The sequence below is a fragment of the Sinocyclocheilus anshuiensis genome, unplaced genomic scaffold (assembly GCF_001515605.1).
Source record: "Sinocyclocheilus anshuiensis isolate Anshui unplaced genomic scaffold, SAMN03320099.WGS_v1.1 scaffold423, whole genome shotgun sequence".
Lineage (NCBI taxonomy): Eukaryota > Metazoa > Chordata > Actinopteri > Cypriniformes > Cyprinidae > Sinocyclocheilus > Sinocyclocheilus anshuiensis.
Genome location: NW_015549610.1, coordinates 1,655,469 through 1,669,120, shown reverse-complemented (window position 1 = coordinate 1,669,120; position 13,652 = coordinate 1,655,469). Strand labels below are relative to the sequence as shown.

General features: G+C 37.2%; 1 protein-coding gene across 1 annotated transcript; it reads left to right on the top strand.

Annotated features, from left to right (window-relative positions):
- The first annotated feature begins 444 nt into the window (after window positions 1-444).
- On the top strand, window positions 445-13,147 carry LOC107659228 (tau-tubulin kinase 2-like). Its single transcript, XM_016448097.1, has 15 exons — window positions 445-646; window positions 2,292-2,432; window positions 3,441-3,588; window positions 3,804-3,877; window positions 3,995-4,135; window positions 4,287-4,391; window positions 4,871-4,936; window positions 5,060-5,152; window positions 5,224-5,349; window positions 5,432-5,589; window positions 5,686-5,881; window positions 7,403-7,614; window positions 7,705-8,008; window positions 9,303-9,907; window positions 11,384-13,147. Exons 2-15 carry the CDS (start codon window positions 2,364-2,366, stop codon window positions 11,700-11,702), a joined length of 2,616 nt encoding a protein of 871 aa, XP_016303583.1. The 5' UTR covers window positions 445-646; window positions 2,292-2,363; the 3' UTR covers window positions 11,703-13,147.
- Window positions 13,148-13,652: the final 505 nt, after the last annotated feature.

Sequence of the window (13,652 nt, the reverse complement as noted above, 5' to 3'; positions counted from 1 at the left end):
TTTATGTAAATCTTAATTTACATGTATACCCTTGCACAACAAATGTTCAGCGTGTGAGCATTAGCTATATCCCAACGCAAAGTTTAAAACAATGGCCATCAATAATAATTATAAGAAAGGTAACACTTTACAATAAAGATCCGTTAACTAACTAGCTGACAATGAGCAATACCAAAGACTATAGAATAAAAAAAAAAAGCCCTTAAAGGGATTTTGGCAATACATAACGTGCTCTATTCATTCTTTTTTTAACGGTAGTTAATACAACTGTGCATAAGGGATACGAAGAGATACAGCTTTTGGATTTAATAATGTATTAGTAAATGCTGAGTCCGTATTAAATTAACAACTGAAAATATAAATATTATTGAATTATTTATTCATGTGATGATTATTCCAAACGATGTTTGAAATCAAACTAAACCCATTCGACGAGATGTGACGTCACATATCGGTCCGCTCGCTCAGTCATCGCTGCCGCTGCTGCTGAGAGAAGTGAGGCAAATAACGTGAACTTCAGTCGTTATTTTGTGTTTCAAAACGTTATGGGATTATTATGTCCAACCTTTTATATCATCATGGCCTATAGAACAAAAAAAGATGTTTTGAAGTCTTTGGAAACATCTTGGACCGCCGCTGCAGACAGGTAATGAACACACCGGGTCCCTGAATGAACGCGTACAGTCCGTTTAGCGAGCTAACGTTGCTCCGCATTATTCGCGGGATTACAGCTGTCACAACATTGCGTTGCCATTGTGTAACCTGGCAACCGTATGTTCAATAATAGCTGTGTGTTGCGTTATTCAGTTTTGCTAATTAGCTAGCGCGGTGTCGCTTCATTGCGCCTTTTTGTTTTAGTGATTTGCTCTGGCTGATGCTTTAGCTTTAGCTAGCCTGTGTCCTGTGTCTCCCTCTGTTATTACTGGATGCGGAAAGGACAGAGAACGCCTCAACCAATATCTACAAGACAGCGGCAGTTTTCAGCATAGCTTGTGGTGTTAGCATAAAAATTCAGTAACACAGCCAGCCAACTAATAAAGACATGTAACAGGCCAGCTGCAGCCATCCTTAAGATGATCCTCACTAAAAACAGTATTGCTAATACAGTACAGATTTAATGATTAACGCTTGAGTAAAAACCTTTTAATAGCGTTGAGTCCTTTTTAAAACAATAATTTGATTTATTTGAAACTATAATGTTTTTGTGCTCCAATTCAAATTTATTCAAATGTAAAATCTACAGGTAAATTATGTTATATGCAAAGTAACATGCATGCATGCATATTTATGCATATAAAAATCTAAACAAAGCAACAAAACACTTAAACTATATACGTACATACATACATACATACATACATATATAAAACAAAACATTTTATGGTACGAATTTAAATTTTTTTTTTAAATGTGGATATATCTTTTAGATATTCTAAATTTATTACTAAAACAGTTTTGTGTATGTCAAAATGTTAGTAATTAGTAAAAAAACAGATTACTCCATATAAACAAGTGCAACAATTAATTAAATTCATAATTCACCAACATTGCAGTCAAATAATGACAGTATAAGACTGATAGTGTATGCAATAATAAGAATAAAACACACAGTATACACATACATACATACATGCATAATATACAGAAAAATATATTGCTCAAGATAATGCATATATTTACCACTCCAACAGATGTGTACATGACTTGCAGAATGTTTCATTTAGCTTCTTAGCAAATAGTATTGATTGCATTTTTATTTTATCATTGACGTTCAAACAGAGCCAAGGTTCTCTGTCTTACAACTAAGCATGCATATACCGTAAAATAGTATTTTGTAGTCTTTGTGATGTAGATTTACAGATTATGTTTCCCTGAGTCACTGTCTTGCAGATATAGTGAATTGTATTCTTGTTTCAGGCCTACAGTAAGCCTGTTCCTTAAGGATTTGACTGTATTTTAGCTCCTTTAGTTTCTGCACCCTAGCAGTGACAGTCATAAAAAGAATCAGGAGAGGTTCTTCTACAGATCTTACCTATTCTGCTCAAAAGACAACCTTAGGACAGGTCAGATTGATATAGTTTGGGTGCCTTCATAGAAGGCCTTCTTAAGAATATGGATGGAGCCAATAAAATGCATTTTTCATGATTTTTGTCTTGTCTACAGCCCTGTAGGTAAATCTCCCTTATGTCTGCAAACGTCTCTAGAGCCTTTAATTTCTGATGTAACCGTGCAGGTCCAGCTAAACTAAGCATTTTTAAAATGTACAGATTTGTTTTTTCTAATCTTTTCAGCGTGGACCCGAGCTCACTGATGTGAGGTGTAGATCTTCTCTGAGTGTGCTCAGTCCACTCTTGAGCCTCAGGATGAGTGGGTCCGGGGAGCAGACTGATATCTTGGCTGTCGGGAGCATGGTCCGGGAGCGATGGAGAGTGGTGAGTTGTTTTGAAGGAGCTGTATTTAGGAGGACAAGGCTTCAGGACTATTCAAATACTCACTGTTGGTTTCGTAGAGATGTTCTGATAGCTGTCAGATTCTTTCATGTAAACAGTCACTCAGTCAAGGAGGTTTTTTCTTTTGAGCTCAGTCAAACGATACACCGCAGGTGTGTTGAGCAGTGCTGACATCAGCACAGAAAACTGTACAGCATGCTGACAAATAGTCACGAGACACAGCATTTTATTTCATGATAAAAGTGTTGTTTTGCTAGGGCATTTTTTTAAGACAGCATTTCATGCCTGAACAGAACTGTTGTAATATCTGTTCTCTGACACAAGTTTGAAAGCTGTCTACTCAGTTATAGGAGGAAACATATATACAGTACTTTACTGTTCAAAGGTTTGGGGTCAAAATATGTTTTTTTTTTTCTTTTTGAAAAATTTATATTTTTATTCAATTCAACTTTATTTCTAGACTCAAGGTCCATTAGCAAGAAACACACAATACAAACCAAAACAATACACATTAAAAAAGACAGTTATACCAATACTTCCTCATAGAGGACTGATATCGCACTTCAGTAAGCCTATTCAGCAATGATGCATCAGATTGATCAAAAGTGACATAAATGCTGTTCTTTTGCACTTTTTATTCATCAGAGAATCCTAAGAAGCAAAATGTATCACAGATTCCACAAAAATATAAAGCTGCACGACTGTTTTCAACATTGATAATAATAAATATTTATTGAGCACCAAATAAGCAAATCAGAATTATTTCTGAAGGATCATGTGACACTGAAGACTGAAGTAATGGCTGCTGAAAATTAAGCTTGGTCATCACAGGAATACATTTTAAAGTATATTACTGATCATATTTTATGATTTTAATAAATAAATCCAACCTTGGTGAGCATAAGAGACTTCCAAAAACATTAAGAAATCTTATCGGCCAAAAAGTTTTGCACAGTAGTCATTCATTAAAAATTTCTCTTTCCTAACTAGTTGAAGAAAATTGGTGGGGGTGGTTTTGGTGAGATCTATGAAGTCCTGGACCAGGTGAGCCAAGTCAATGTGGCTCTGAAAGTGGAGTCTGCCCAGCAACCCAAACAGGTCCTTAAGATGGAAGTAGCAGTTTTGAAAAGACTTCAGGGTAAAAATGAACATAAGATATTTAAGAATCTCTTTTTTTTTTTTTGAGTTAATGTATATAAAAACAAGCATGAAAACAATATTTGAGAAGTCATTTTGCACTGTGTGTATGCTACTCTATGGGCAATCATACATTGCCAAACACAAGGGGAATATTACTTAAAAATATATGGATTTGTATAACATTAACCATTTTTGCCTTGATCCATGTCATAGGTAAAGACCATGTTTGTCGTTTTGTTGGCTGTGGACGCAATGACCGCTTCAACTATGTGGTTATGGAGCTTCAGGTAGGGCATCAAATGATTTATTCTTGTTTCTGAATTTATGGATGTTATCGCAACTCAACGTAATACAACAACCCTGATTTCAGTCACCTGAAGTGATGTTTGTCCATTGAACTGCAGGGAAGGAACTTGGCAGACCTTCGACGCAACATGAGCCGCGGCACCTTCAGCTTCTCCACCACACTCAGGCTGGGCCGACAAATCTTAGAAGCCATCGAAAGCATCCACTCTGTGGGCTTCCTGCACAGAGACATAAAACCCGTAAGAGTGCTGTACAGAGTCTGCTCTCTCACAGACAGCCCTGGGCCTAAAAGCACTTCTAATGTTGACTATAATTTATGTTTAACAGGGCCTCATTATTTCTTTTTAGACTATATAAACTAGTCATCTAACCTTTTTTTTCCTCAAATAGTCTAACTTCGCAATGGGTCGACTTGCCAGTACGTGCCGAACCTGTTATATGCTTGATTTTGGGTTGGCACGCCAATTTACAAACTCATGTCAAGAAGTCCGTCCGGTAAGTAATCACAGATGTCCTTTAAAAATTAATGTTTATGAAATTTCATATTAGTGTTACTTAAACAGACAGTTCACCCCAAAATGAAAATTCAGTCATCATTTACTCACAATCTTTCCAAACTTGTATGACTTTATTTCTTCCGTGGAGCACAAAAGTAGAAATTTCAAGCAATTACTGAAGAATTGCTCATGAGAAAAGTAGTGATGTACGATTTGAGAATGAATGGATCTGTTAAATATGTTTTTTTAATCAGTTGATCTTGGTCACAGAAATTATCTAAATGAGTTGTTCATGAATTGTTACATCTCAAACTCTCATGAATGCGCCAAAAAAAGGTAGTGGTGGAAGTCAAGATTTTTAAATGAACACAAATTTCAATGTCAGAATTTTGACAGAATTTTCATTTTTGGGTGAATTATTCCTGTAATGTGTTTCTGTATGTTTACTTATGTCTTCTCTTTTTTTTTTGTCTAAAGCCACGTCCAGTGGCAGGATTCAGAGGAACCGTCCGTTATGCTTCAGTTAATGCTCACAAGAATAGGGTAACTTCTCTCTCTTACATTCTCAAGCCAATGGCGGATGCCGGTCAGGTTTCTTATACATAGCAGGTCATGTTACTTATTCATATTTCACTAAAATGCACATTCTTCTTGTTCTTTACAAAGGAAATGGGTCGACATGATGACCTGTGGTCTTTATTTTATATGCTTGTGGAGTTCATGGTGGGTCAGCTACCCTGGAGAAAAATCAAAGATAAAGTAAGTTCTGCTCTAATCATAATTTTCCGTGGATAAGAGATTTGCTGTTCTCAGTCCTGCCATCAATACAGGAACAGGTCGGAAATATGAAGGAGACGTACAACCATCGCCTCATGCTCAAACAACTCCCAGATGAGTTTAGCGTTTTTCTCGACCATATCTCCAACCTGGACTACTTCACTAAACCCGATTATCAGGTACTGAACTTTTTTAGCCTTTCTTGACCATAGATTTTGTAAATGTAGACAATCACTAAAATGCTCTTTCATTGGGTTGCAGCTCCTGATGTCAGTCTTTGACAACAGCATGAAGAGCTACAATGTGGTGGAAAATGATCCGTATGACTGGGAAAGGACAGATTCAGAGGACACACTTAATGTTGGAACCCTGGCAACCACAGCCCAGCAGTTGACCCGCCTCACACCGGCATATTTGGGGTAGATAACTAGTATCTACAATGATTCAGTGATATAACGAGTCTCTGTATAAACAGTTTGAAGTGTACATGGTTAAATGAATATATTTCCTTCCAGCATGGCCAATGCCTCCGTGATCCCGGGCGATCTGCAGCGTGAGAACACAGAGGACGTCCTTCAGGGTGAGCGCCTCAGTGAGGCTGATAATTGCGCCCCCATCCCAATGCAGCCTGCACAGGGAGCGGATGTCTGGGAGGATATGGAGCACAGCCGCGACCGAAACCTCAACCACGTTCAGCCTCTAATCAGAAAGGTACTATTCATCACTCTGTTATTGACATACCTGCAAACTTGTCACTTTTCAGTAAAATGTCTTGATGCTTAATACAGGGTGTCCTTGGGTCCTTAAAAAGTCTTAAAATGTCTTAAATAACGTTTTCCTAATATAAGGCCTTAAAAAGTCTTAAAATGTCTTAAATTCGGATTCGATGGGTCTTAATTATTTTTGGTCTCATTACCGCTAAAATATCTTCAGTCTGACGCACCTAATGACTGTTTACAATCATTGGACAGACCGAAGATTTTTTTCTTCCCCACGGTAAATTACTGCGTCATCAGAGAGAATTGTTAGCAGAATACAGAATACAAGCTCGCGCTGAGGCTCTCTCTGTTTGTCTCGAGACTTCAGAACAAATGAGCGTAACAGCACATTGTTTTCTTTTTAATTTATACACATTAAATATTACATATATGTATGTAATAAAATGTGTATTTCCATTACAGGTTTAGGTCTTAAATTTCATATAAGGTGGTATTAAAAAGGTCTTAAAAAGTCTTACATTTAACTTGTTCAAGTCTGCAGAAACCCTGTAATAAAGTAGTGTTTATAAGCACAGCACTGCTTTATAGCTGAATAAAATGTATTATTTATTTATTTAATTGACACTTATTGAACTGAATTGAATCAACTCTGAACTGACTGGAGTTGAATAAAGACACTGTTGTCTTCTGTAAAGTAGCTTTTAGCTTGAATTTAACTTGTTTCATGATTTATAAACTTTACAGTTATTGAACTGAACTGAACCAACAGCTAAATAGCTATGAGCTAAATAATTAGACTATTATCTTTTTAGTGGTGCTTTACACCAAAATTTGAATTCGACTCATATTTGATAAAGTTTGTGTCATTGATTCTGTTATTTTCCTTTTTTAAAATTCCGGCAACCACAGCTGCCGGTTTTTTACCGTAAATTTTACGGAATTTTTTTTACAGTGTATGAACTGCCTTGAAACAGCCTACATTGTGTAAAACACTATATAAATAAAGGTGACTTGACTTGTACAGTGGCAACTGAGGTAACTACCATATTTCTGCTCTCCCACCTACTGTCAGAATGTGAATTTGCATTTTAATTTAGCCAATTTTCCATTTTGTTGACTGTCTGCTGTTTTTGTAGACCAAATATATGTAACATACAACAGAAATGTGGGGTTTATCATTTCATAAAACTTTATTTTGTCAAAACTTGTTTTATTTGAACTGAAAAGTTGTTTAAATCATAGTTTTTATAGTCCTTTTACAGTTTAGGATGAACATTGATGTTGTTTCAAAACAACATATAGTTATATTCTAATATCAAACATTTCCAAAACGATTTCAACTGCTACAATTTTTTATTTAATTAAATTAAATTATTTTTTTTTTTTTGTAGATTTAAATGAGTAGGTCTATTGTTACTTATACCCCATTACTTATACCCCACCCATCACCTTTTTTGCCAGTCTGGAGTTTGCAAGTATAGTGTTTAAGTCGGAGCTTGTGTCTCTGATTCAGGTGGCTAGTGAAGAGGAGCGAAGCAAAGAGGGCAACCAGAGCCCCAACAGTGGCTCCATCCAGGGCTCTCCTAGACGTGTGCGCTCAGAGACCGTGCTCATCGACCGTGTTGCTCCTCTACTGAGAAGGATGCGCCATAGTCAGAGCATGGGGCTAGACAAAAGATTGACCCCTGAACCCAAACCCACACTTGAACGCTTCCTTGAGGCCTAGTCAGTAAACAAAATCCTAATATTCTTCCTTATAAATGTGAATTGGTCTCTAAAAACATCATGACCACTTCTCCTTCTTCATCTTATTAGTTTAGGGAAGCATCGTCCGGGTCTGCCCCAAGACAGGTCTGTCTATCGGGTCGAGCAGGGCTCGTTGGAGGACGAGGAGTGTGCGGCCAGCAGCGGTTATGTTGCCGTCAACCTCAGCCCCGTGCCACAAGAGGGTGACTCACAGGAGTGGGTCTCAGCAGAATTCCACACAGGCGTCTGCCACACTGGTCCTCCATTCGCCAGACTACCAGGCTTGCCTGGAGTGATAGGGCTGTCTGGATTAAGAAGACTGCCCACAGTACAGCCTGCGTCAGTGGTCCTAAGCAGGACTCATCTTGAGCAGGTCAGTATCTCATGCTACATTCTAAAGTAGATGTATTAGCATTTCTAAACATTGTGAAATATACAGCAGGAATTGTCAGACAACAATTATATTATGACAAAATTCCTTGTCATTAATTTTAACATAATAGTGTAATTATCTCATGAAATGTGACCTGGACCACAAAACCAGTCATAAGTCGCACGGGTATATTTGTATCAATAGCCAACAATTGTATGTGTCAAAATTATCGATTTTTATTTTATGCCAAAAATCATTGGGAAATTAAAGTAAAGATCTTGTTCCATGAAGATACTTTGTAAATTTCCTACCCTAAATATATCAAAACCTAATTTTTGATTAGTAATTACCTTTCAGTGACAACTCTCTTTTTTGAGATCAAAATACGTCACCTATGAGATTTGCTTGGATCCAATGAAAAAGTGTTTTTATGAGGGGGGGTCTTACAAGGGTATTTGTGATTTTACAAGGGTAAATAAAAAACTGGTCATTTCAATAAGTTTTGCATAGTATTTTCTTTACTCTTTACTTCAAAAACTATGTCTAAAAAGGGTATTATTTTATGTATTTGAGGTCTGAGATGTGGGAATGGTGAAGAGAGAGAGGGCAAACATTTTGCATTTTAGGTCAGCGTTGCCGTCTAATCAGCCAATATTGTCTTAAATAGTCTGCATAGCACTTCATCTTTTATAACATGGGATTTTGACCAAATATATTCAATCTTGATTTTTGTAAAATATCACAAGATGTTAAAAAAATGGTGTTGTTTTGTTTTGTTTTGTTTTGTTTTGTTTTTTTGTGAGATATTACCGTTTTGGAAATAATGAGCATGTAAAGCAAATATCTTCAATAGAAATTCCGTGTGGCGCATGCCCCTGATCCGCACAAAGTTCTCACCTTTTTTCCCCCTTAACTATTTGCATCTCTGTTATTTATTCAGCTTTCAGATGATGTATACATCTCAATTTAAAAAAAATGACTTATGACTGGTTTTGTGGTCCAGGGTCACAAATATGTTTGATTGTGTATTGAAAACTGTAGCAGTAAGCAGTGATCGTTTATGGGTGCATTGCAGTGGTTTCACTGCAACATCACTATGTCTCGGATTTTGGCCAGCAACTTGGATTTATACATTACTGTATCAAAAACATCAATAGATCGAAAGTGAAGTTGACACAAAGCTCACCAGAGCTCAGCAGATGATGGTACCACTAAGAAAAACAGATGTATAAGAGTTTTTCCCTGCAGAGCTCCATTAATAATGTCCTGTCTCTTAATGTTATTCCCTTCACAGTCATCCAATGCAGTGCTACAGCAGAAGACAGGAGACAACTCTCAGCCTGACAATCCATCAGGCCCTGCAGAAAAAGAGCACAACTACGTGCCAGCTATTTCACCCTCTAAAAGCCCTACCAAGCCAGATGAAAACATTATCTCTGTCAAGGCCTCTGACAAGGATGTGGAGAGTGACTCGGGCTGTCCTGACGGTGGGCCTTCTTCAACCCCCAACCAGGGTGAGACCACTGGACACAGTGTTGATGCAGCTCCGGCATCACCTTGTGAACTCTCACCCCGAGCCAGTCGCATCCCCATCCGTGACCCGGACTCTCCAACCCGTAGGGGTTTTCCAGCTCCGCTTTCTCCATCTCTGTCACTGTCATGTGAGCACTTCCCCTTAGCGCTGCTGCGCGACAAGTTCACTTTCCCCACTGGTTCTCGAGGGTCCGACTGGCAGGTGGAGGAGCCACTCTCTCTGTCTTCCTCCTCAGGACTTGTGTCGAGCAAGAGTAAAATACCAAGACCCATGAGCCCCACACTAGTGCCGGATCAGCTGTCTGCACGATTTATTCCACGGCCGCCACCAGGAAAACCACCCCTTCGCACAGGTGGCGAGAACAGGTGAGAGGACCAAGAATTTAAAAATGTATACTTTCATCATGTACTAAGTTAGAAGGTTCCCTGTGTCAGTGTATTGAGTTGTATCTTCACAGGCTGCATGCAAAAACAAAAGCCGGTTCTTTTTAGAGAATTAAAAACATAGAGTGAGCAATTTGTAGTCAATTCATGAACAAATGATTCTTACAAACCTTTCTTTTTAGTGAATCCAAGGCATATGAGATGAACAGGGTTGTCCAATTTACAAACAAATGTCTATTATGAGCTGGATCATTTTAGTCAAACAAATACAGTGAGTGCGATCAGTGTAATTTGATTCATGAATAAATTACTCTTATGAGCCAGTTATTTTTTACTCTATCCAAAACATTTAGTTCAACCAGTGTAGTCTGATTCACAAACAAATGACTCTCATGAACCCATTCTTTTTAGTGAATCAAAAACATACAGCACAACCAGTGTAATCTGATTCACAAACAAATGACTCTTATGAGCCATTTCTTTTTAGTAAATCAAAGACATAGGGCACAGGCAGTGTAATCTGATTCATGAACAATTGACTCTTGTGAACCTGTGCTTTTTTAGTGAATCAGAAACATACAGAACAACCAGTGTAGTCTGATTCTTGAAAATGGATGAATTGGGTTCTTCTAATGAAGAGTTTTAAATAACTGGTTCTTTTAAGCGAATCAAAAACATACAGAGTGACCAATTTGTAGTCAATTCATGAACAAATGACTTTTACAAACCTGTTCTTTTTGGTGAAGCCAAGACATAAGAGACGAACAGGGTTGTCCAATTTACAAACAAATGCCTATTAAGAGCTGGATCTTTTTTTAGTGAATCAGTGAATCAAAATGAGTGTGATCAGTGTAATTTAATTAATGAATAAATGGCTCTTACAAACCAGTTATTTTTTTTTACTGAATCCAAAACATATAGTTCAGCCAATGTAGTCTGATTCACGAACAAATTACTCTTATGAACCCACTTTTTATAGTGAATCAAAAACATACAGCACAACCAGTGTAGTCTGATTCAACAAATGATTCATTTATTTTTAGTAAATTAAAAAAAATTAACTTAAATGATTTTAGCAAATGGCTGCAATATAACAAAGAGTGAAAAATTTAAGGGGGTCTGGATACTTTCTGTACCCACTGTATATGTAACAAGAGCAGTGTAATCTGATTCATGAACATTTTTTAGTGAATCAAAAACATACAGAACAACCAGTGTAGTCCGATTTTTAAAATGGAAGAATTTGGTTCTTTTAATAAAGAGTTTGAAATAGCTGGTTCTTTTAAGTGAATCAAAAACATACAACGTGACCAGTCTGGTCTGATTCACAAACAATTAACTCTCATTCTCACCTGGTTCTTTTTAGTTAATATAAAACAACAGCACAGCCAATGTAGTCCAATTCCTAAATATACCTCTACATGATCAATGTGATATTGAAAGTTATTGTCATTTCAGACGTAGACGCTACCGCATTCGTGCTAGCAGCACCGGTGACACGGACCTCTTGGACAACCTCTCTCAGCTCATGCAGGAGCGAGGAGGACTGGCCGTCAGCACCTCACGTTACCAACGCACCACTGCCTCCTCTCTGCAGCGCTCGTTAAGCTCCTCGCCTTCCCGTTTTGAGGGGGGTCACAGCCAGTCACCAAATAGCTGCTCAGCCTCCCCGCCTCCTCGAATCAGTGACTTAACAGTAAATCACGGGTCAGGGTTCTGCCCCAGAGTCAGAACCGGAAATCCTGAGAGCAAATCCACAACCAAAATGAGCAAATAAAGAGAAAAGCTTGTAACCGATGGTGTGAGTTGTCAGTAATTTGACAACCGGTTTCAAAAGTAGCGTTTGATGAACTGTAGCGTTTTTACAAGTGGTGTTTTGATAAGTAGAGCGATAAAGGACCAGGTATTTGCCGGTTGGTTGTGATTACTTGAAAGCATCATGTTTTGGACATTTTTGAAAAACGTGAAATATTAACATGCTAAATGTTCCAGTGACACTGTGTAACTTTCTTCTAAACAAATTGCCCATTGCAATCACATTGTTTTTTTTGTTTTTTTTTATATTCTATATAGTTTGTGCCATATATTCTTTTTCTTCTTGCTATGCAAATTATCTGTTTACTTTTTCATGTTTTTTGCACTTTCTGGTTTACATACCTTACATATGTCAGATTTTGAACATTAACTATCAGTGAGAACATTTGAAATCTGAAAACAATGGGGCTGCACTTAGTAACTCATTGTATTCTGTCAAACAGATGCATGTTTTTTAGGCACTCCAGATACTCTAGCCTTACATTTTCTATAATTTTTCTGTTTTTTTAATCATTGGTCAAAGCGTTTATGGTTAAATGCTCATTTCAACAGATAGCTATCTATACAGTGTATCATCATTCATGTATAGGTACATCTGGTACAAGCAAGCATGTGTATATATGTATTTCAGGGAATGTATGTACTGTAAACTGTATCATCTATAGAATGTATTTATTTATTTATTGGATGTGGTTACGTACCTGATGATGTAGCTTTATTACTTGCTACTGAGTGAATTCGCCATCACATTAAGGGTCAGCAACCTTGCAATTGCCAAGTATAATCTCTTCCATGCCTGCAATATCATACTAATAATCCCTGTAAATAGTCATAACGTCAGTAAGAAACTTACCGATATATTGCAGTGAAACACTATGGACCCTTAAATGAACTTGATTCAAACACTCTAGTCCCATTACCATATTACTTGAATACATCAGCAAGATGTCTGCTTGATGAGTTGGCTGCTTATGCTAAGACACTTCTGCGGTTTTTGGGATTGAATTCTCCACCATGGCATTTATTGACAGTTGTCTGAGGAGTGCGAGACCTGTGTGATGTACAAAGAAAGGGATTGTAGCTACCGAGTCATTACCACGACTTCATTGTGTGCTGTGCAGCTAGAGTAGTTGTTTTGTTCTGGATCGTCAATTTTGTCCTCTAGAAGTGCTTTTACTTTAAAAGCATCAGTATAGGCCCACAACTGTCGGTACAACGGATGGTTTATCTTAAGAACTGTACATAACCTGAACTGTATATAGATATAAATATATTAAGAAAAAGAAATTCCACCTCATGCTTCATGTACTGTATTTTGCTAACAAACAATTCAATCATTCAAAAAACAAAGTTACCATGTTGGAATGTATATGTATTCACATCGATGGAATAAATAAGTACTCTTAAGTACTTGATGCTTGATATTGTGACAATATTATGCTGTCATTAGCTTAATAAACATAAAATGCATTGTTTCATAGTTTATTTAAACAAAGCATACAAAATATTTTGTTGCATTAACACTGGAAATACAGTAAGTGTCAGTAATAACATGCAGGAATCTTTATTTTCTTGTGTGTACCATTTTAAACATATTTTATCTGTCTAATCCAATCTTGACTCATGTATATCTAAGCGCTGCATAGAAACAAAAATCCTATCTGTGGTTAAACTGATAATCCACTCAAACCTAACCTTTCTTGGTCAGTCAAACAGATCGGACTCATACAATTGGCAACAGAGCAACATTGTGCATATTAAGATGGGATAAGAAAGCATTTTAACATGGGAAATAAAATAACACACTTTTATGGAAGCTTGTTTCTGCCACAGAATGAAATAGACAAGGTAACTGCAACTTTTTATCTTACAATTACAAAAAAAAACATCTGAATTGTGACATAAAATGTCA